This window comes from Notolepis coatsorum (assembly GCF_963971535.1).
Source record: "Notolepis coatsorum genome assembly, chromosome: 11".
Taxonomy (NCBI): domain Eukaryota; kingdom Metazoa; phylum Chordata; class Actinopteri; order Aulopiformes; family Paralepididae; genus Notolepis; species Notolepis coatsorum.
Genome location: NC_140175.1, coordinates 121,661,398 through 121,683,308, shown reverse-complemented (window position 1 = coordinate 121,683,308; position 21,911 = coordinate 121,661,398). Strand labels below are relative to the sequence as shown.

Genomic DNA, 21,911 nt, shown 5'->3' with positions numbered 1-21,911 from the left:
GTAGACAAGACAACACATCTATAGTAGACAAGACATCTATAGTAGACAACACATCTATAGTAGACAAGACAACACATCTATAGTAGACAAGACAACACATCTATAGTAGAAAACACATCTATAGTAGACAAGACAACACATCTATAGTAGACAAGACATCTATAGTAGACAAGACAACACATCTATAGTAGACAAGACAACACATCTTTAGTAGACAAGACATCTATAGTAGACAAGACAACACATCTATAGTAGACAAGACAACACATCTATAGTAGACAAGACAACACATCTATAGTAGACAAGACAACACATCTATAGTAGACAAGACATCTATAGTAGACAAGACAAGACATCTATAGTAGACAAGACATCTATAGTAGACAAGACAACACATCTATAGTAGACAAGACAACACATCTATAGTAGACAAGACAACACATCTATAGTAGACAAGACATCTATAGTAGACAAGACATCTATAGTAGACAAGACAACACATCTATAGTAGACAAGACATCTATAGTAGACAAGACATCTATAGTAGACAAGACATCACATCTATAGTAGACAAGACAACACACCTATAGTAGACAAGACAACACACCTATAGTAGACAAGACATCTATAGTAGACAAGACATCACATCTATAGTAGACAAGACATCTATAGTAGACAAGACAACACACCTATAGTAGACAAGACATCTATAGTAGACAAGACATCACATCTATAGTAGACAAGACAACACATCTATAGTAGACAAGACAACACACCTATAGTAGACAAGACATCTATAGTAGACAAGACATCACATCTATAGTAGACAAGACAACACATCTATAGTAGACAAGACAACACATCTATAGTAGACAAGACAACACATCTATAGTAGACAACACATCTATAGTAGACAACACATCTATAGTAGACAAGACAACACATCTATAGTAGACAACACATATATAGTAGACAACACATCTATAGTAGACAAGACAACACATCTATAGTAGACAAGACATCTATAGTAGACAAGACAACACATCTATAGTAGACAAGACAACACATCTATAGTAGACAAGACAAGACATCTATAGTAGACAAGACATCTATAGTAGACAAGACAACACATCTATAGTAGACAAGACATCTATAGTAGACAAGACAAGACATATATAGTAGACAAGACAACACATCTATAGTAGACAAGACAAGACATCTATAGTAGACAAGGCAACACATCTATAGTAGACAAGACATCTATAGTAGACAACACATCTATAGTAGACAAGACATCTATAGTAGACAAGACAACACATCTATAGTAGACAAGACAACACATCTATAGTAGACAAGACATCTATAGTAGACAAGACAACACATCTATAGTAGACAAGACATCTATAGTAGACAAGACAACACATCTATAGTAGACAAGACAACACATCTATAGTAGACAACACATCTATAGTAGACAAGACAACACATATATAGTAGACAAGACATCTATAGTAGACAAGACAAGACATCTATAGTAGACAAGACAACACATCTATAGTAGACAAGACAACACATCTATAGTAGACAAGACAACACATCTATAGTAGACAAGACAACACATCTATAGTAGACAACACATCTATAGTAGACAAGACAACACATCTATAGTAGACAAGACAACACATCTATAGTAGACAAGACAACACATCTATAGTAGACAAGACATCTATAGTAGACAAGACAACACATCTATAGTAGACAAGACAACACATCTATAGTAGACAAGACAACACATCTATAGTAGACAAGACAACACATATATAGTAGACAAGACAACACATCTATAGTAGACAACACATCTGTTGAGTACCTTTCCAAAGTGTCCTCGTCCCAGAACAGACACACAGTTGAAGTGTTCCATCTGCAGCCCTTCCTTCCTCCTGCATGAAGAGAAGAGACGCTCAGCTCGTCCCTCTACTGGTGCAGCCTAGTTTTAGCTACTTATTCACAGGCTACTTACTGTGTATTTAGCTTCTCTAGTTGTAGCTACTTCAAGTTTTCAAGTTTCAAGTTTCTTTATTAGTTGTCATGCAAAAATACAGAATACTTTTATATGAAATGCTTCTTTCTGTTTTACTTATTCACAGGCTACTTACATTTTACATTTAGCTGATGTGTAGGTTCGTTTATTAGGACAAGTGCATGACAGTAAGGTTAGTTAGGGTTAGATATATATATATACTTATTGTGTATTTAGCTTCTCTAGTTCTAGTTCTTCTACTGTAGTTTCTAATCCCTCAGTAAAAAAAGATTTGAGCCCATCCTACTGTTGACCTTGTTGTAAGTCACTCTGAATGAGAGCGTCAGCTAAACGCCCATGAGAAACATCAAACACTCAACACTGGTGGGACTTACTTTGTAGAACCGAGTTGCATTGCAGTATGACATCCCTGGGCCATGCGGCTCCGGTCCTCTGGCCTCTCGTCCTCTGTGCCGCTCCATGTTACAGACTGGTTTTGGGGCAGGGGGGACAAAGAGGAATGAATAGACACGACATCCGAGGCACGTCAGCAGAGTGACTTTCACTTCTTCACTGAGGACATCAAAATTGTTCATGTGAGCTTTTGCACCTGAATGAGGCTCCAGCGTCGCTAGGGGACGCAACCATGTCTCCTGACAACGTCGGGCCTAGTTTGGTCACAACAGTGCTGGGTACAATGACATCTGTCTGACTACTTGAGAAATATATAAAGTTCTGACTTAAAGTAACAGTACTTTATTTTTGCCTTTCTCTCTTTCCTCCCATCCCCCAATTTAGTCATTACGCCATATTCCCTTCCTGGTCGTTGCGCGCATTGCCCCACTGTCGGTCAGGGGAGGGTGTAGACTACCACATGCTGCCCTACTGTCGGTCTGGGGAGGGTGTGTAGACTATCACCCGTGATGGGCAGTAGCTAGCTACAAGTAGCGACGCTACATAGTTAAATACATTTCTCAGTAGCGTGATGGTAGCGTCGCTACTTTTGAACCAAGTAGCGTTCTCTGTAGTGCAGCTATTTTTAGAATCAAGTAGTGGCGTAGCGTGAGCAAAACGCTACACGCTACTATCCGGAGAAACAGACAAAAAAATTAAAATAACTCTGCGGAGAAAACCCACTATGATTGGTTGGTTGGTTTAGATATGAGTATGACGACTCACGATTGGGTAAGGTTAGGCCAAAACATTACGGGTAGGCCAATCAGAGGCAGGATAGGGCGGGACATACATATACATATATCTCAAGGGGTTTATCCTTCAAATAAATTTCAAATATAACATGCCACTCCAGCTCCGCAAATCAGGAAGTAAAAATATATGTTTATTGTGTCAGCCAAAAACGAAGCTGTTCTCAACTTCCCACACGTCCAGCACTAACTTGAGAACACATATTCAGGTGAGCTGATGAAAACCTTTATTTACAATAACATTGTCAACTGTTCCCAAACAGCACACAAGTCAGTGCACTTTTTGTCAACGGATAGCTGCTATCATGTTTCACTGTAGGCAGAAAATGAACAATATTATGGGGGTGGAGAAAAGAAAAAACAAACTAACATAAATAATACATACACTAAGAGGGAAAAGATCACATAGAGCAGTGGTTCTCAACCTGTGGGTCATGATTTTGGGGCCATGGAATGTTTTGTGAGTTACATATTTAAATACATGTTCATTTAGCTGACGCTTTCATTCAAAGCAACTTACAAATTGTGTACAACAAGTCAGCAGGAGTGGTATATCTAGCAGCCAAGGATAAGTAGTATTGTTTGTGTAGCAGTGTCGAGCTTGAGTGTTATACTCTGAGTACATACTGTAGTAGTATAGACATATTAGCATAGTTGGTGGTAGTATAGACATGGTAGCATAATAGTAAAATGCAGTAAGACAGTTATTATTAGTTAAAATTCAGATATTGAAGAAGTGTGTTTTTGGTTGATAAAGTGGGCAGTTTATCCTGTGCTGAAAAGTCTCCATTCCAATAGAGAGAGTATATATTTTGGTGTTTATTTGATTATTGTTTCACTGCCTTTTATTTATTACGTTTCCACAGTTCTTTCCTCATACTTTATTAACATTTTGTACATAATACAAGTTCATGTTAAAATGATGACACAAAAAGCCAGACCGAGGGCTTGTTTCAGTTTTCTAATAAACAATCAAACTGAACCTTTTTTTTTGCCTGCCTATTTGTTTGGTGGAAACTTGGTCATAAAGTAAAAAAAAAAAAAAAAAAAAGTAGTGCCGATGTAGTTAGCTATTTTTGCCATGTTCTTGTAGTGTAGCTTGCTACATTTATCTGGGGATAGCTTCCATTGTAGTTGAGCTATATTTAACCGAGAGTAACTTGTAGTGTAGCTTACTACATTTTCCAAGTAGCTTGCCCATCACTGACTATCACATGCTGCCCTACTGTCGGTCAGGGGAGGGCGTAGACTACCACATGCTGCCCTACTGTTGGTCTGGGGAGGGTGTGTAGACTATCACATGCTGCCCTGTCCCACTGTCGGGTGTAGACTACCACAATCACATGCTGCCCTACTGTCAGTCTGGGGAGGGTGTACTGTAGACTACCACATGCTGCCCTACTGTTGGTCTGGGGAGGGTGTAGACTACCACATGCTGCCCTACTGTTGGTCTGGGGAGGGTGTAGACTACCACATGCTGCCCTACTGTTGGTCTGGGGAGGGTGTAGACTACCACATGCTGCCCTACTGTTGGTCTGGGGAGGGTGTAGACTATCACATGCTGCCCTACTGTCTGTCTGGGGAGGGTGTAGACTACCACATGCTGCCCTACTGTCTGTCTGGGGAGGGTGTAGACTACCACATGCTGCCCTACTGTCTGTCTGGGGAGGGTGTAGACTACCACATGCTGCCCTACTGTCAGTCTGGGGAGGGTGTAGACTACCACATGCTGCCCTACTGTTGGTCTGGGGAGGGTGTAGACTACCCACATGCTGCCCTACTGTTGATCTGGGGAGGGTGTAGACTATCACATGCCTCCTCCGATACATGTGGAATCAGCCAGCCGCTTCTTTTCACCTGACAGGGAGGCGGGTGGGGGGGGAACTGTATATTGGAGGGGGTTGGGTTTGGACATTTACAGGGGCCAGTTTCGAAGAACCCAGAAACAGACATCGTCTGTCAAACAATGTCAAAAGTACAGTATTTTGTGATACAGACAATTTAAATGTCCTACCGACGGAGTGTCCTCTGCAGGGTGTGTTCTTCCCGTGTTCTGATGTGCAGGTTTTGATGGAAAGTCTTCACTGAAGTTCAGTTTCACCACCGCAGAGTCTCTGTAGGAGAATGAACCATGTTACCACCATTAGGATGTAGGAGAATGAACCATGTTACCACCATTAGGATGTAGGAGAATGAACCATGTTACCACCATTAAGATATAGGAGAATGAACCATGTTACCACAATTAGGATGTAGGAGAATGAACCATGTTACCACCATTAGGATGTAGGAGAATGAACCATGTTACCACCATTAAGATGTAGGAGAATTAACCATGTTACCACCATTAACACTTTGAGCGCCACGCCTGGTTTTCCTTTTTACCGGCTGAATGCCACCATCGGCGCCAATGTTAACGTTAATATCGCCTAATCTATGTTTTAAATTATGGCTATGTGTCTAATCTGCCCATCGCATTATCAAAGACTATTTTCCAGTCAGTGCTGTCAAGGCAGATTGTTTTTTTATCGCATCGTTTCCGTTTCAGAGCATTTAGAAAAGCACCCGTTTTCAGATAAAAAAACAGCCCATTCTGGAGCGTTCTATGAAAATCGTCTTTTACTGGAATATTCCACAACGTTGATATTCGTCTGCCTTTTTATTAATCGTTTTCAAATAAACGCTAGATGATCAATATTATACGTGCACGCAAGCACATTACGGCCGCGCACGGATAATCGCCCCGTTCATTTCCTCTCTGACTTTTACAGTGAAACCGAAAGAAGACATTTCACAAAACAGCTTATAACTTCATCAAACTTACTCTGATTATCCTAACACTGATAACATAGAGTCCTTACCTGACATCAGATGGTATCCAACTGGTATATTCCAATTCCTGATCACCATTCGAAAAAATCGATACGTGTATGGATCCAACGCGATACAGTAGTACTCCATGATCCGCGGGTCTCAGAGGATCCAGAATGAACTGTGGTAACCCCGGCTGCATCAGTGGACTGTAAAATGTGGAGTACCGGATTTTTTTCCCCATTCATTTTCATTGAGTCCATTCCAAAATCACTTATGTCATCTGGGAGACGACAGGGGGCGCTTTTTTCCACAATGATCGCCGGTGCCGCTCGGCTATACTCGGGTAGGCTCGGGTGATGCAATATGATTTCAGATCGCTTTTTTATGTTATTCATTCCATAAGAACGTAGAATACACATTTACAGACTTTTTTTTAATATGGTCCATTTGCATGTTCTTGGTATCTGATTCTAGGGACATCTATGGATCTCAGGGAATGTATTCTCAGTGTCAGAAATACTGTGTCTGTTACTAGGCTTGAGTAAATTGTAATGAACCAAATGAGAATATCAATAAAAAAAATTTTTATCTTTGACTGTGAATAACACCATGCTCAAATTGACCAGACCTGAAAAATCTAAGCAAATTAATAGATGGAAGATGATTAAACAGAAGGTTTTGTAGATACAGTACTGAATTCTGCCATCCGGACACATGCAATTTGAAATATGATTATAGAATATAGAATATCAGGCATAAAATGGTTATGCGATTAAAATGCTATTAATTAGATTAATTAATTACAAATCCTGTAATTAATTAGATACATGTTTTTAATCGCCTGACAGAACAAATTTGTATTAATAGCTTTAAGGATAACATCATAAGTGGATTAGTCATAAATGATATAAGTGACCACTTACCTGTTTTTGTTACTTTTGATTGTCAATTGAAGAGAACAAAGGAGGAGAATGGGTACAGATATAAAAGGTTAAGAAAGGAAGATGCTGTAAACATGTTCAGGAATGATCTTTGGAATGAAGAATGGAAGGGGGTCTATGTAGAAGACGTCAATGCTGCTTACAATACTTTTTTGAATATCTATCGGACACTTTACGATAAGCACTGCCCAATGGTTCAATATAAACAAAAAAGTAATGACAATCGAAAACCATGGATAACAAAGGGGTTAGAGAATACATGTAAAAAGAAAAACAAACTTTATAGAGATTTTATCAAATGTAGAACAAAGGGCGGTCAGGTGGCGTAGCGGAGATTGTGCTCGTCACCAATGCAAGAGGCTGCGGTCTCGACTCCCGGAGAGTCAGCATTGCCTTGGCTCGGGCTGATCGCTATACTAACTCGTTTGGCTGAGTTAGGGGGAGGGGAGCCGTGGGTGGGTCCTGGGCGTTGTGGACAGCGACCCCTACAGTTCGGTCGGGGCGCCTGCTCAGCGAAGGTAGGATCTGGTGAGAGGTAGTGCGACCTTCCACACGTTACACTCTCCCAGTGAGAATCTGCGCGGCCAGGCTGGCTGCCGGTTGGCTGCACATGTGTCGGAGGAAAGCATGCGACAGTCTCCGGCCTCTCGGACCAACAGTAGGGGAAAGTGCGCAACAACCAGGAAGGGGGTTGGGAATTGGCATAACGACTAACAGTGGGATGGGAGAAAAATCGGAAAAAGAAGGAGGGGGAAAAAGATAATAAAAAAAAATTTAGAACAAAGGCTGCTGAAACTAAATACAAAGTGTATAAGAATAAGTTACGGTAGGAGGGCGGAGCTAGGCGATCATGGAGTAGACGTGTTTCACGTGAGCTCCCTTCTACCATGCGAAATATACTTTTCTCCCCATTAGTCTTTATTTTATTTTTATTTGTTTTTTGTCTGCTTGTTGAGTCGTCGAGTTTCAACTAGTGTCGTCGACTTTTTTCAACTTTCTGCGATGTCGGTGGTGGAGACCAGATCCATGAGCGCCCCAGCCAGCAAACTGCCACCGGGCCTGACCGCGCCGTCGCCCGGTATCGGTGAGATAAGTGAAGCTGTGCTCTCGGTCATGACCAAGCTCCATGCAGACTTTGAGACACGCTTCGCTGAAACACAAAGAAAAGTGCTGGCGGAATTTTGTGATAACCTTCATCGAGAGATATCAGAGGAAATTAGGTTGGCGGTCGACCCGTTGAAAGACAAGATGGAGTCGCTGCACGTTGTCTCCTCGGCTAATGCTAACGAACTAGCCACGCTAACGACAGAGGTCTCACTACAAGGCAAGAGGATGGCGGGTCTGGAGACCTCCCTGCTGGCTAGGCAGGCTGAAGTTGCCAAACTACAGTTGGTAATTGTGGAAATGCAGTCCCGGGAGAGACGCTACAACATCAGGATTGTTGGAGTACCGGAGGGCAACGAGGGAGGCCGTCTCTCTGAGATCATGCCGGAATTGCTGCAGGAAATACTGGGGAAAGAAGTCCTCCCCACCCCTCCCGTATGTGAGTCGGCCTACAGAGCGGGCAGGACCAGTCCTGGAGTGAACAAAGAGCCGAGGCCCATCATTGTCAAGCTGAACAGGCTTCAGCAGAGGGAACTCATCATGCGGTCGGCCCGTGCCAGAAGGGGTAAACTAAGTCTTGGCGATCACAAAGTGGCCATTTTCGAAGACTTTACGCCGGAGGTTCAAGCACAGAGAGGCGAATACAAAGTGGTCATGTCCAGGCTATGGAAACTAGGCCTGAGGCCTACGCTATTCGCTCCCACGAAATTATCTGTGCTGGGTAAGGACGATGATCGGCGTTCATTTTGGTCGTTGGCTAAAGCGAAGGAATATCTCGAGGGGATAGCCGAGACTGTAGCTTGATATCTATGTCGGGTGAGTGACTTGGCGATGTGGGCCTGAATACATTGATAGGGCCGACTACTCACAAATGCTTGCTGTCATGCCCAGACATGCTAACTGTCCACTGCCCATCCAAACTAGCGGGGCTTCCCAATGACTTCTGTTACTTGCTAATGCTGACCTCATGGTCGTACTTGTGTGTCGCCTCTATGAAAGCTAGCGAGCTAGCTGAACAATGTACATAACAGATTCTAACGTGCTATCCGGATTCATCACTAGCTTACGCGCTAGCCTCGGGCTAGCTAGCGGGCTGCGCCTATCGCCTGCGCCGAGACATTCGAGACCCGTTAATGTTTACGTATTTTGGTTGTTGTTGCTGTTTAAGTGACATCGGTTTGCACAATTCAACGGTGATCGGGTCCTTAACTAACTTCTTGTATGCTTTTATTTTTATATCCAGGCTGTTTTGAGCTTTGGGCTCCAGTAGGAGAAGATCGGTTGAATATATATATATACAATATATGATAACAGGTTGTGTCAGGTATAGCTTATTACTATCCCCGGGTTAATGAAGGTGTTTAATTCTATTCTTACATAGGTTATGTCATTCCAGCCGTTGTGCCTGATCAGAGGGGCTGTTACATGTGTGCACTTTGACCATAACCCCCTTTTTTCCCTTTCTTCTTATTGTCGATGTTTAAATGACATCTGTTTGCGCAATTTACCTGTGATCCGATCCTGCCTTAGACTATCTGCTGGTATGCTTTAATTTAATTTTGTTTTGAATTTTCCTTTATCCATTTATGCTATAACATTGCAACATTAATACGTAGACTCGGAAGTAGATGGTTACAGGGTTGATGTTGAGTTATTATATAATAATGGCTATTTTTTCCATTATAGTTGTCTCATGTTAGGGCCAAGGCTCACGGTGGTTTTCGACCGATATCTTTATTGAATTACATTTTTATTTTTATTTGTGTTTATTGGACTAGTGGGGGTTTAATCAGGGGTTTATCTAGAGGGGGGTCGGAGTGGAGAGCATCTTATTGGATCCATGACTCCAGTGGGAAATGATAGGAAGATGACCATACTTAGTGGATGGGGCATAGGGAGGGGATTGGAGAGTGGGTATAGGAGGGTTTATAATAAGACGGGTGGGTTAGGGTTTAGAGTAGAAGGAGGGGGGGTTGTAACTGGGGTGGTATTTTTCTGTGTTTTATGTACTGTTGTCTTATATGTGTGTAATTGTTCCTCCTCTGAACTCCTGGGATTGACCGTCTGGGCCCGCCTGGATCAGCGCCTCTGTACTCAGCCTGGCTGCACTGGTATGTTCTCTACGCATTTAGACAAACTCGACCATGGCTAAATTGAATATTTTAATTTGGAACGCGGGGGTCTTAACGCCCCACACAAGCGTGCCAGTGTCCTTTGGTTATTGAAGAGAAGAAATATTGACATTGCTCTCCTTAGTGAGACGCATTTATTGGTGGGTGATGTGTCAAGGCTAGCAAATCGACAATATCACGTTATCTCCTCATCCTCAGCCGATGATAAGACGAAAGGAGTCATCATAGTTACAAGACGTAACCTTGATATCAAAGTCCTGGATGTGTGGTCGGACACGGAGGGAAGGATTACTATAGCAAAAGTTGAGTTCTCTCATAGGAAGATGGCAATAATAGCATAAGCATTGTATGCTCCTAACACATTTGATTCAGCGTTCTATAATACAATCACGAAGAATATGTTGGAACTTACTGGATACGCTCTCATTGTGGGTGGCGATTTTAATGCGTGCTGGGATGCGGAGATGGATAGGTCCGGGTCCTCTGAAACAAGCGACCAAAAACGGTCCTCTAAGGCCCTCAGGATGTGGGCCCAGGACACGGGGCTCGCAGACCTATGGCGCTTATCCAATCCCACCCTCAAGGATTACTCTCACCTGTCTGCCAGACACAAAACCTTCTCTCGAATAGACTATGCATTCGCATCCCCTAATATGTTTGATAGTTTCGACGTCTCATTGGTTCCCCTGGCTCTCTCGGACCACAAGGGGATTTTCCTTGTGGCAACCTTTGGCAGGCTCTCCACGAGAGCTCCCAGGTGGCGTTTTAACTCAACCTTATTAAAGAACAATGATTTCTGTTCTGAGTTCAGGAGTAAACTAGCTGAATTCTTGCAGATCAATGTTGGCACGGTCGATGACCCCAGGGTCCTATGGAACGCATTGAAAGGATTTATCAGGGGTCATGTCACACTTTTCGCCCCCAATTTGCGTAAATCCCGGTCAAAAAAACTAGAAGGACTGGAAACATTATATGCGGACCTATACGCATCTTTGCAAACTAACTATAGTGAACGACTAAACACACAACGTAAGATAGTCAAGAAGGAAATAAACTCCATACTTAAACAACAGTCTGAGTTCTTGATACATAGGACAAGGCAAAATTACTACTTTCACGGCTCCAGGCCTAGCCATCTATTGGCAATGAAAATACGCTCGAATGATCATTCCTTGGATATCCCCTCGATCAAGACGCGACAGGGTACAATCACTACTGATTCGAAAAAGATCAACGACACTTTTAAAGAGTTTTACTCACAGTTATATAGCTCAGAGGTTAATCTCGACGACTCTAAATTTGAATCGTTCATTGGCGGGCTTGAGATACCCCACGTTTCTGAGGAAGAGGCTAAGGAACTGGGGAAACCGTTCACTCTTATGGAACTAAGGGAGACGATTGCTGAAATGCAGAGGGGTAAGGCACCAGGCTGGGATGGTATTCCACCCGAGGTGTATTTAGCTTTCTGGGACCAACTGGGTCCATTGATGCTCGATATGATCAATTACGCTATCGAACAAGGGGAGTTCTCAAGAGATGTCAACATGGCGTTGATTTCTTTACTTCTCAAGAAGGACAAAGATCCCAATGATTATGGTAGCTATAGGCCCTTGAGTCTTCTCTGGGCCGATTTAAAAGTGTTTGCCAAGGTGCTGGCCCGCCGCCTGCAGAGATTTATGACGGTATTGGTACACTGCGATCAAACTGGTTTTATCCCGGGGCGCCTGGCTGCAGATAATCTTAGGAGGCTATTGCATGTAGTCGATAACAGTAAAGACAATACAGCTCCGTCCACTGTTCTGATTTTGGATGCCATGAAGGCGTTTGACAGACTAGAATGGTCATACCTGTGGAAGGTACTTGAGGTCATGGGTCTTGGAAAGAATTTTATTCATATGATTAAAGTCCTGTATGCCTCGCCGTCGGCAATGATACTGACAGGCAAAAACTGTTCCACACTTTTCCCAGTCTCCAGATCTTCTAGACAGGGTTGTCCTCTGAGCCCAGGACTATTCGCGCTTTCCCTCGAACCATTGGCCCAATTTATTAGGCAATCGGAGGCCATCGTCCCCATAATGATCAATAATACACCACACAGAATTGCTCTCTATGCGGATGACCTACTGATTTTTATGGATGACCCTTCCCGGTCGGCCACAAAATTATTGGGAATAATCGACGACTTTGGTAAATTGTCAGGCTTTAAGATTAACTGGAACAAATCAGCCTGCCTACCTCTTAATGAGCTGGCCAAGGCGGTGCGACTACCAGCTGATATCCCCATAGTGGAACATTTTAAATACTTAGGTATAGAGATATTCCCCACGCTGAGTCAAACTACTAAGTACAACTTCAAGGGTACTTATGATCAAATACGCCAGGATCTAGACAGATGGTCGTCCCTTCCTAACTCCTTACAAGCCCGAGCTTCCATAATCAAAATGAACGTCCTGCCTAGGATACATTTTGTTAGCTCAATGCTCCCCCTGCCCCCTCCAATAGACCACTGTCCACAAGTTTATCTGGAATAACAAACGCCCGAGAATCAAAAGAGCTACTACTCAACGTAGGAAACAAGATGGGGGCCTCGCAATCCCTGATTTTAAGCTTTATTTCTGGTCCTTTTCACTGAGACCTCTGATGTGCTGGCTAGACCCTGTAGATGCTGTTTCTTGGCGTTCCTTAGAAGCGGCGGCGGTCTCACCGCTAAGATTGCAGGATGTGGTGTACTCCACTGTCTCTATTTCGAAATGCCGGCTGAGGTATGGACCGATCATAACTCACGTGATCCAAACGTGGCGTAATGTACAGAAGTCGTGTGGGGTTAAATGCCCATGGCACCTGGACTCTCCAATTTTAATAACCAGCAATTACTTGTTGGGCACAAGCCGGTTAATATTCCTCAATGGCAGAGGAGGGAAGTTCATACTCTGGAGGATATTTATGATAAGAACGGCCTCCGTGCGTTTCAGGACTTAAGAGAATTTTATGATCTTCCCGGCGAGTCCTTCTTTCTTTACCTTCAACTAAGGTCAGCGCTGAGGGCGCATGGCGTGCCGTGGGCTCAAGCTTTGCACCCACACCCCTTCCTCGGGCTCATAGTGGACAGGTCGACCTCCAGAGGGTTTGTCTCAGACTTTTATACGCTCTTAATTCAATCCACGTAAAACATTTTATCATTGGATACAATCTGGCGTATGGATATCCCGGAGTTGGACCCCGAGTTTGACTGGGATGATGTTTGGGCAAATGTGGCATTGTCTTCCCGCAACCCCAATCACCAGCAAATACATTTTAATTATATTCATAGGACCTATATTACACATAGGAAGTTATTTGCTATGGGACTGATAACGGACTCTCGGTGCACTTTGTGCTCTCAAAAGGCCACTGGCACTTATATGCATATGTATTGGGATTGCCCACCAGTGGCCCGCTTCTGGAGGTCAATAACGGACAAACTTTCAGATCTGTGTGGCTTAACTATCCCATTCACAGCTGTTACGCTACTCCTGAACGATATAACAACACTACCCGCGTCCGTACAACTGAAAAGGGTTGTCCTAGCGGGCGTCACAGCAGCGAAGAAGCTAATAGCATTGAGGTGGAAGGAGCCTGAGAAGCTCACAGTGATTAACTGGTCCCTAACACTGTTGGATGTGATTTATCTTGAGATATCCACGGCGCGGGTGATTGGGGTGGGGCAGGCTGGGATTGACCTGTGGTTCGCAGCAGCTGAGAAGGTCAGGACCGCCGTGTGCGGCTGAGCGGGGTTGGGGTGCTTGTTCGGGGGAGTCCGGCGGTCTCATGGGAGGGGGAGGAGGAAATGTCTCGTCTGTCTTGTCTTTTGTTATGTCTTGAATTTAACTGGGGATTTTATTGGGGGGCAGCTATTTAGCTATTTCTTCACTATTTGGTCATTTATTAGATAGCCCCCCTTGAAACCTTGACATTTTAAAATTTTAAATTTTAAAAGGTTGAACTGTGGGAAGTTGAAGGAAGAGGCGAATCAATAACGCGCGTGACAGGTCCTTCAGTGACTTCCTACTTTATTCATTCACAGAATCACCCCGTACACACACCTACTACTCCCCTATATCTCCTCCCCTGTGACGCGTCAACTCTGGCGTGAAAGACTCCCTTAATGTGACACCACACAGGCCCCCCCCCGAACACCCAGAGTAGACATACCCTGCAACCCCAACCAAAAAAAAACCCAAAGTACTCAGCCCCTCGCAGGAGGCCTGACTACCCGACCATAACGACTGCGCTTAACAGTCAAGGGGGAAAGGGGAAGGGCACGAGCCGGCGGCCGTCCTGGCCGGCGGCGAGGCTGGACTGGGGGAGAGTCCGGGGCTGCTGCCGGGGTAGAGGCAGACATGGGCCGCAAACTTGCGGCAGGAGTGGGGTTGGGTGGACGGCCGTGCCGTCGGGGCTGAGCCAGCTCCACCGGCCCGTCCGGGTCCACGTGTGCAGGCTTCAAACGGTCCACCAATATCCGCTCCTGAAGCCCCCCTCTGTCCACCATAAAGCTCTTGGGTCCCGCTTCCAGGACCCGGAAGGGCCCATCGTATGGAGCCTGGAGCGGAGATCGGTGGGCATCGCGGCGGATGAACACGTACGGGGCTGACATCAAGTCCTTGGGGATGTAGGACAGGGGAAAACAGTGATGTGCGGGCACGGGAGTGAAAGTGCTGGCGGCGTCTCGGATGGCCAAGCGATGAGTCGCAGCTGACCAGGGGGCTGTGGCACCTGGGAGGAACTCCCCAGGGACTCTCAGCGGCTGACCCAACACGAGCTCAGCCGAAGATGACTGCAGATCCTCCTTTGGGGCCGAGCGCAGGCCTAGCATGACCCAGGCCAAACGGTCAACCCAATTACTGTCCGTAAGAGCCGCCCGGAGAGCAGCCTTCATAGTGCGGTGGAAACGCTCAGAGACCATTTGCCTGCGGGTTGTATGCCACTGTGCGGTGGAGTTTCACCCCCAAACTCTCCGCCACGGCGCTCCACAACTCTGACGTGAACTGGGGCCCTCTGTCCGAAGTTAGATCCGCAGGGGTACCGAAACGGGCCACCCAGGTGGAGATGAACGCCCGAGCCACGTCCGCCGATGTAGTGGATGACAGGGGCACAGCCTCCGGCCACCTGGTGGTCCTGTCCACCATGGTCAGCAGGTGAGTGAACCCCTGGGAGGGGGGCAGCGGGCCCACCAGGTCCACGTTAACATGATCAAAACGTCTCTCCGGGATGAGAAATGGCCCCAGCGGGGCCTTAGTGTGCCGATGCACCTTGGCGCGCTGGCACGCTACACAAGAGGCAGCCCACCCCTTGACGTCCTTCCTGAGGCCCGGCCAGACGAACCTAGCCCCCACCAGCTTAACTGATGCCTTCACCCCCGGGTGTGATAAAGCATGTACAGCATCGTAAATGCGGCGGCGCCAGCCAGCGGGGACCATCGGGCGAGGTCGGCCTGTGGAGACATCGCAGAGGAGCGTGGCCTTACTGTCCTGGAACACCACATCCTCCAGTCTCAGTCCTGTCGTGGCTGTCCTGAATGCCTGGATGTCCATGTCCGTGCCCTGGTCAACTGCCATGGCTGCGTAGTCCACACCCAGGTGCACAGTGTTGACCCGCACTCTGGAGAGGCAGTCAGCCACCAGGTTGTCCTTGCCCGCCACATGCTGCAGGTCCGTGGTAAATTCCGAAATGGCGGACAGTTGGCGCTGCTGCCGTGCCGACCATGGTTCCGTGGTCTTAGCCATGGCAAAGGTCAGAGGCTTGTGGTCCACGAAAGCGGTGAACTCCCGGCCCTCCAACAGGAACCTAAAATGACGCGTGGCGAGGAAAAGGGCCAGCAGCTCCCTGTCAAACGTGCTGTATTTCCTCTCGTTGTCCCGCAGTGTCCTGCTGAAAAAGGCCAGAGGCTGCCAGGCGCCAGCCACCCACTGATCACACACCGCCCCCACAGCATAGTCCGAGGCATCGGTCGTGAGGGCTATTGGAGCGGCCGGGTACGGGTGTGCCAGCATAGTAGCGTTAGCGAGAGCAGCCTTAGCACTATCAAACGCCTGGACCCTCTCAGGGGACCAGTCCACCTCCTGATTGTCCTTCTTGCCCCTTAGTGCCTCGTACAGGGGGTGCATCAAGAGAGCCGCTCCTGGTATGAATCGGTTATAAAAATGTACCATACCGAGGAACTCCTGTAGGGGCTTGATGGTGCGAGGACGTGGGAAAGCAGTGATCGCCTCCACCTTGGTGGGCAGAGGCACAGCTCCCTGTGAAGAGATGTGATGGCCCAGGAAGTCTATGTCTGGCCGGCCGAACTGACACTTGGCTGGGTTAACAATCAGCCCATGTTCATTCAGCTGCTGAAACAGCTGTCGGAGGTGCAAACAATGCTCTTCAGCAGATGTGCTGGCCACCAGGATGTCGTCTAAATACACAAACAAAAATGACAACCCTCGCAGCACAGAGTCCATCAACCGCTGGAAGGTCTGCGCTGCCCCCTTGAGTCCGAAAGGCATCCTTAAAAACTCGAAAAGTCCAAACGGGGTAATAACGGCGGTCTTGGGCACGTCTCTGGGATGGACTGGCACCTGGTGGTAGCCCCGCACCAATACCACCTTGGAGAAAATGGTGGTCCCGGCCAGGTGAACAGAAAAGTCCTGGATGTGCGGGACAGGGTAGCGGTCATGATCCGTGGCACTATTGAGGCGCCGGAAATCTCCACACGGGCGCCACTTCCCATCAGCCTTCGGAACCATATGCAAAGGCGAGGCCCACGGGCTGTCGGAGCGCCGCACAATGCCGAGCTGCTCCATTGTGTCAAACTCCCCTTTAGCAATGGCCAGTTTAGCGGCGTCAAGGCGGCGAAAACTGGCGGACCGGCCGTGGGGATATAATGCTCCACCCCATGTTTTGCGACCATAGCAGAAAACGTGGGCACAGTCAGAGCGGGGAAATCAGCGAGAAGCCGCTGGTACACGTCCCCCGTGGCGAGGATGTTGGCGAGGGCGAGCCCCCCCCCCCCCCAGAGTGCAGGGGTAAGTGGCAAATGACACCGCGTCAATTAAGCGACGGTTCGCCACATCCACCAAAAGTCTATGAGCACATAAAAAATCCGCGCCCAGTATAGGCATTGACACAGAAGCAATTACAAAATCCCAATTAAAAGCATGTCCATTGAAACAAACAGTCACTGACCTGGTGCAGAAGGTGCGAATCGGAGTTCCATTGGCGGCGTCCAGCGGGGGGCCGTGACTGCCACTCAAGGCGTCCGCAGCTGAAGCTGGCAGGATACTCCGCTGGGCTCCCGAATCCACCAGCAAGCGCCTACTGGACAATGTGTCCTCAATGAACAGCAGCCTCGTCGTGTCGCCAGCACTCACAGCTGCTAATGAGCGCCGGCTCGGGCATTTTCCTGGCCGGAAAAAGAGCAAGGCTGCTCACATCGCCTGGCTTTGGCACCATAACGCCGATGAAAAAAACAAAGTCCATTCTCTCTCCGGCGTTCCGATACCGCAGCTCCCGTCATCTCCCCCGCCGGCAGCGCAGCGTTAACGTTAACGCTGTAGTGGCGGGTTGCCAGCAATATTCTGTCAGCCTCTTCTGCCATCCCCCGATAATCCTTGGCTCTCACAAGTGGCGAGCTGGCCTAGGCAGTGCGTACTGGAGGTGGGAGCTGACGCAGAAATAACTGTATAAACAAAAATGATGCGTCACCTGAGCCGAGCAACGCCAACATGTTCTCCATGAGCTCGGTTGGTTTACTGTCACCTAAACCGTTCAGTGACAACAGGCGCTCCGCCCGCTCCGTATCTGACAGCTGAAACAGCCGTAACAGCTGTTGTTTGAGAGCGGCGTATTTCCCCATGGCCGGCGGCTCTCGTAAAAATCCCATGACGCGACGGGTGGTCTGTGCATCCAATGCAGCGACGACATGATAGTATTTCGTGTCGTCCACTGTGACACCTCGCAGATGGAATCGAGCCTCGACATGTTGGAACCATGGGTCCGGGTCGTGCTGCCAAAACTCGGGCAACTTGACAGACACCGCAGCTGCCACCGCAGCAGGCCGAACAGCGTTTTCTTCGTTATCACTCATAATAATAATAACAATAATAATAATAATCCAACGATCAGAGTCACCAATGTGGGAAGTTGAAGGAAGAGGCGAATCAATAACGCGCGTGACAGGTCCTTCAGTGACTTCCTACTTTATTCATTCACAGAATCAACACCGTACACACACCTCCACTCCCCTATATCTCCTCCCCTGTGACACGTCAACTCTGGCGTGAAAGACTCCCTTAATGTGACACCACAGAACTCTATTTTCTTTTCTTTTTGTCTTTATAAATTGTTATTTCTGTATTTTCCTGTGAAGTTCTGTGTATTGTGATTGTGGTTAATGTGTTGTCTTGTTTCATGTAATTAATAATAAAAAAATGTTGATAAAAAAAAGAATAAGTTACGGTATTAATTATGAGACGGGCTAAGAAAGATTATTACAATAAATTGTTAGGCGAAAATAAAAATAATATTAAGGGCACATGGGACATTCTAAATAAGGTAATGGGTTATAAATCAGCATCCATAAAAATTCCTAGCCATTTCATTAGTAATAGTAAGACTATAAAAAATATGAATGAGGTGGTTAATGAATTCAACAATTTGTTTGTAAATGTGGGGCCAAATCTGGCAGATGCCATTCAAAAACATGATGAACCATTACAGGAAGGATGGAGAGGAGATAGTAAAGTACTGCAGTCTATGTTTTTGGGAAATGTCAGTGAAGCAGAAATCATATCCATTGTATACCACCATTGCAATATTTTGAAACAATATAGCTTTTTGAGCTTAAAGTCTGACTGCATGGTCCAACGTAGACTGACCACGTTTGGCCAAAACGTCCTGTCCATAAAAGGCAGTCAAACATGGAACAGTCTCCCCATTTCCATAAGGGAAAGCCCCACCCTTGCTTCTTTTAGAGGGCAACTAAAAAAATGGCTGAAGTCCAACCAGTCATGTGAACACATGTGACATGCTGTTATGTATTTGTAAATTTTTTTTACTGTTTTTATGTGTCCTGTTTTTATGTATTTGTATATTTCTTACTGTTTCTATGAGTCCTGTTTTTATGTTTGGGGACAACGGATGGTGCTAAATCCGGCAATTTTTACACTCCACAGTGTTCATAAATTTTGCATTGTCCCGTCCAAATAAACGAATTAAATAAGTATCAAAGTCAAAGAATAAGACATCCATTGACAGTGATGGGATAGATATGATTATAGTGAAAAAGACAATTGATTGTATAATCAAACCTCTCTATATTTGTAATCTTTCTTTTCAGACAGACAGACAGGTATTTTTCCAGACAGGATGAAGGTAGCAAAAGTTATCCCACTTTTCAAAGTAGGAGATAAGCACAGCTTCACTAACTATAGACCAGTGTCATTGCTCTCACAGTTCTCGAAAGTGCTTGCAAAACTGTTTTCGCATAAGCTAGATGTTTTTGTGGAAAAGAACAAATTGCTGAGCGAAAGCCAGTATGGCTTTAGGCAAAACGGGTCAACAGCGACTGCCTTAACTCATTCAGCGGCAGTCACAATGATAGTCGGGTTAACTCGCCGACCGTTCAGCGCCAGACCCGAGTATAGTCGGGTTTTAATCGTTATTTCTTTTATTAGCGATATCCATTCATTTTCATCCATCCAGCCTGATGTTATCGTTGGGAATGGGTCTGAGCTCGCAAAAGGGCAAATACCGCCGCCTACGCCTTCCAGCTGGTATTGCACCCCATTGGGAATGGTGTAGTTTCTTTTCTGGGACGATCCGAGCCGTGCGGGCGGGGTTTCAATACTCAGACAAGGCAGGGCTTTACAACGATGCATGCCAACAGTAACCCCACCCACCCGTCAGTGTGTAGCGGTCGGTAATGTGGTACGGACCTTCACGAGCAGTATTCGGAATGACGATCAGATAATTGGATTAACCACATTGCATGCTTGCACGAGGAAGGATAATAATGATGATCTAGCGTTGATTTCAGGAAGATTCGATAATCAGGCGAAAAATTACAACGTGTTTTGTGTATTCCACTAAAGGGCTATTATCGCGTCTTTTCCTGTGATTACTAGAAATCACCAAAACTATACTCGTATTCAAAACGGTATAAAACAGAAATGTACCGATGAAAAAACAATCCGTTAATCTGTGGATTGTTTGTTTCTTTGTATAAGGTATAAATGATTATTTTGTGTAAATTAGGTTGTACACCGACCATCAAGTAATACTTGTTTCGTTTAGGAATAGGGGGCAGGTAACTATAAGAATTATTCTTCTTCCTGCTCCTTTTGCCCATGGTATGGTATTTATGATTTTGTATGAAAACTCTATGATTGTATTGCTTCCATGTGGCAAATAAAACTCTGAATCTGTAGTGTATTGAGAGATTAACTGTTACACCACTGAACGGCATGCTGGGTACAGCTAATTAGCCAGGTAGCAGAACAGTCTGTTAAGACCTTGGAGAACAGAAAAGAAAGATGAAGTAAGAGAGACTTACTAGTCTCGAATAGTTCCCAGTGACTATCGAATAGTAATTTTGTGAGTTTTGCCCATCCCTAATACAAAGTAAATACTGTATTGACCCAAATACAAGACAACCCTGATGACTGGGGCGACAGTGGCTCAGGAGGTAGAGCGGTCATCTGGTAATCAGAAAGTTCCCGGTTCAATTCCCTCTCCTCCCGGGCAGTGTGTCGAAGTGTCCTTGAGCAAGACACTTAACCCCTAACTGCTCCCGATGAGCAGGTTGACACCTTGCATGGTTGCCTCTGTTGCCTCTCTGTGTGTGAATGTGTGAGTGAATGGGTAAAATGTGAGGAACAAATATTGTAAAGCGCTTTGGATAAAAGCACTATAAATGCACCATTTACCATTATAAGATGCACAACCCTTTTCCAAGACAAATTTTCCAAATCAAATCATGTATAGTATAGTATAGCCTATCTGGCCAGAATGTAGACTACCTACTGGCTAACACTAACATGTAACATGTATTTTTTATTAAATTGTCTTAAATTGTCAAAAAATGCAATATGTTAAAAATGTATTTGAGTTATTTAAATAAAGTAAAAATGATATTAAACTGTAGCCTACTGGTAGGGCTATTTCTAACATCACTCAGATGTCAAAGTGAAATATAGAACTGGTTCAAATTCAGTTAGGCTGCCTCACTGATCAGCATTATAACTCCTCCTCAGTTCAGACCTTGGTTAGCCTGGCCTTACTTTCAACACGGATAGCCAGTGGATCATACAACCCCCCCCCCCTTTTGTGTTTTTAACCTTCATTCACCAGGGTGGGTTCTGTTTATAACCTTTATTTACCAGGGTGGGTTCTGTTTACAACCTTTATTTACCAGGGTGCGTTCTGTTTATAACCTTTATTTACCAGGGTGCTTTCTGTTTATAACCTTTATTTACCAGGTTCTGTTTATAACCTTTATTTACCAGGGTAGGTTCTGTTTATAACCTTAATTTACCAGGGTAGGTTCTGTTTATAACCTTTATTCACCAGGGTAGGTTCACTGAGCACAGATGCTCGCTTTCAGCAATGCCCTAGGGCTGGGCGATATAACGATAACGATAAATATTGCGATATATTTTAATAATCGATATCGAATATC

General features: G+C 45.5%; 1 protein-coding gene across 1 annotated transcript in view; it reads right to left on the bottom strand.

The window, feature by feature from the left end:
• pkn3 (protein kinase N3) overlaps nucleotides 1-21,911 on the bottom strand; it is a 229,440-nt gene that overhangs the window by 66,940 nt on the left and 140,589 nt on the right. Inside the window, exons 12-14 of the mRNA XM_084324775.1 lie at nucleotides 5,240-5,339; nucleotides 2,416-2,510; nucleotides 1,871-1,940 (exon numbers count right to left, since the gene is read on the bottom strand). Of these exons, the coding sequence (XP_084180901.1) occupies nucleotides 1,871-1,940; nucleotides 2,416-2,510; nucleotides 5,240-5,339 (265 nt within the window). The remainder of the gene's footprint in view (nucleotides 1-1,870; nucleotides 1,941-2,415; nucleotides 2,511-5,239; nucleotides 5,340-21,911) is intronic.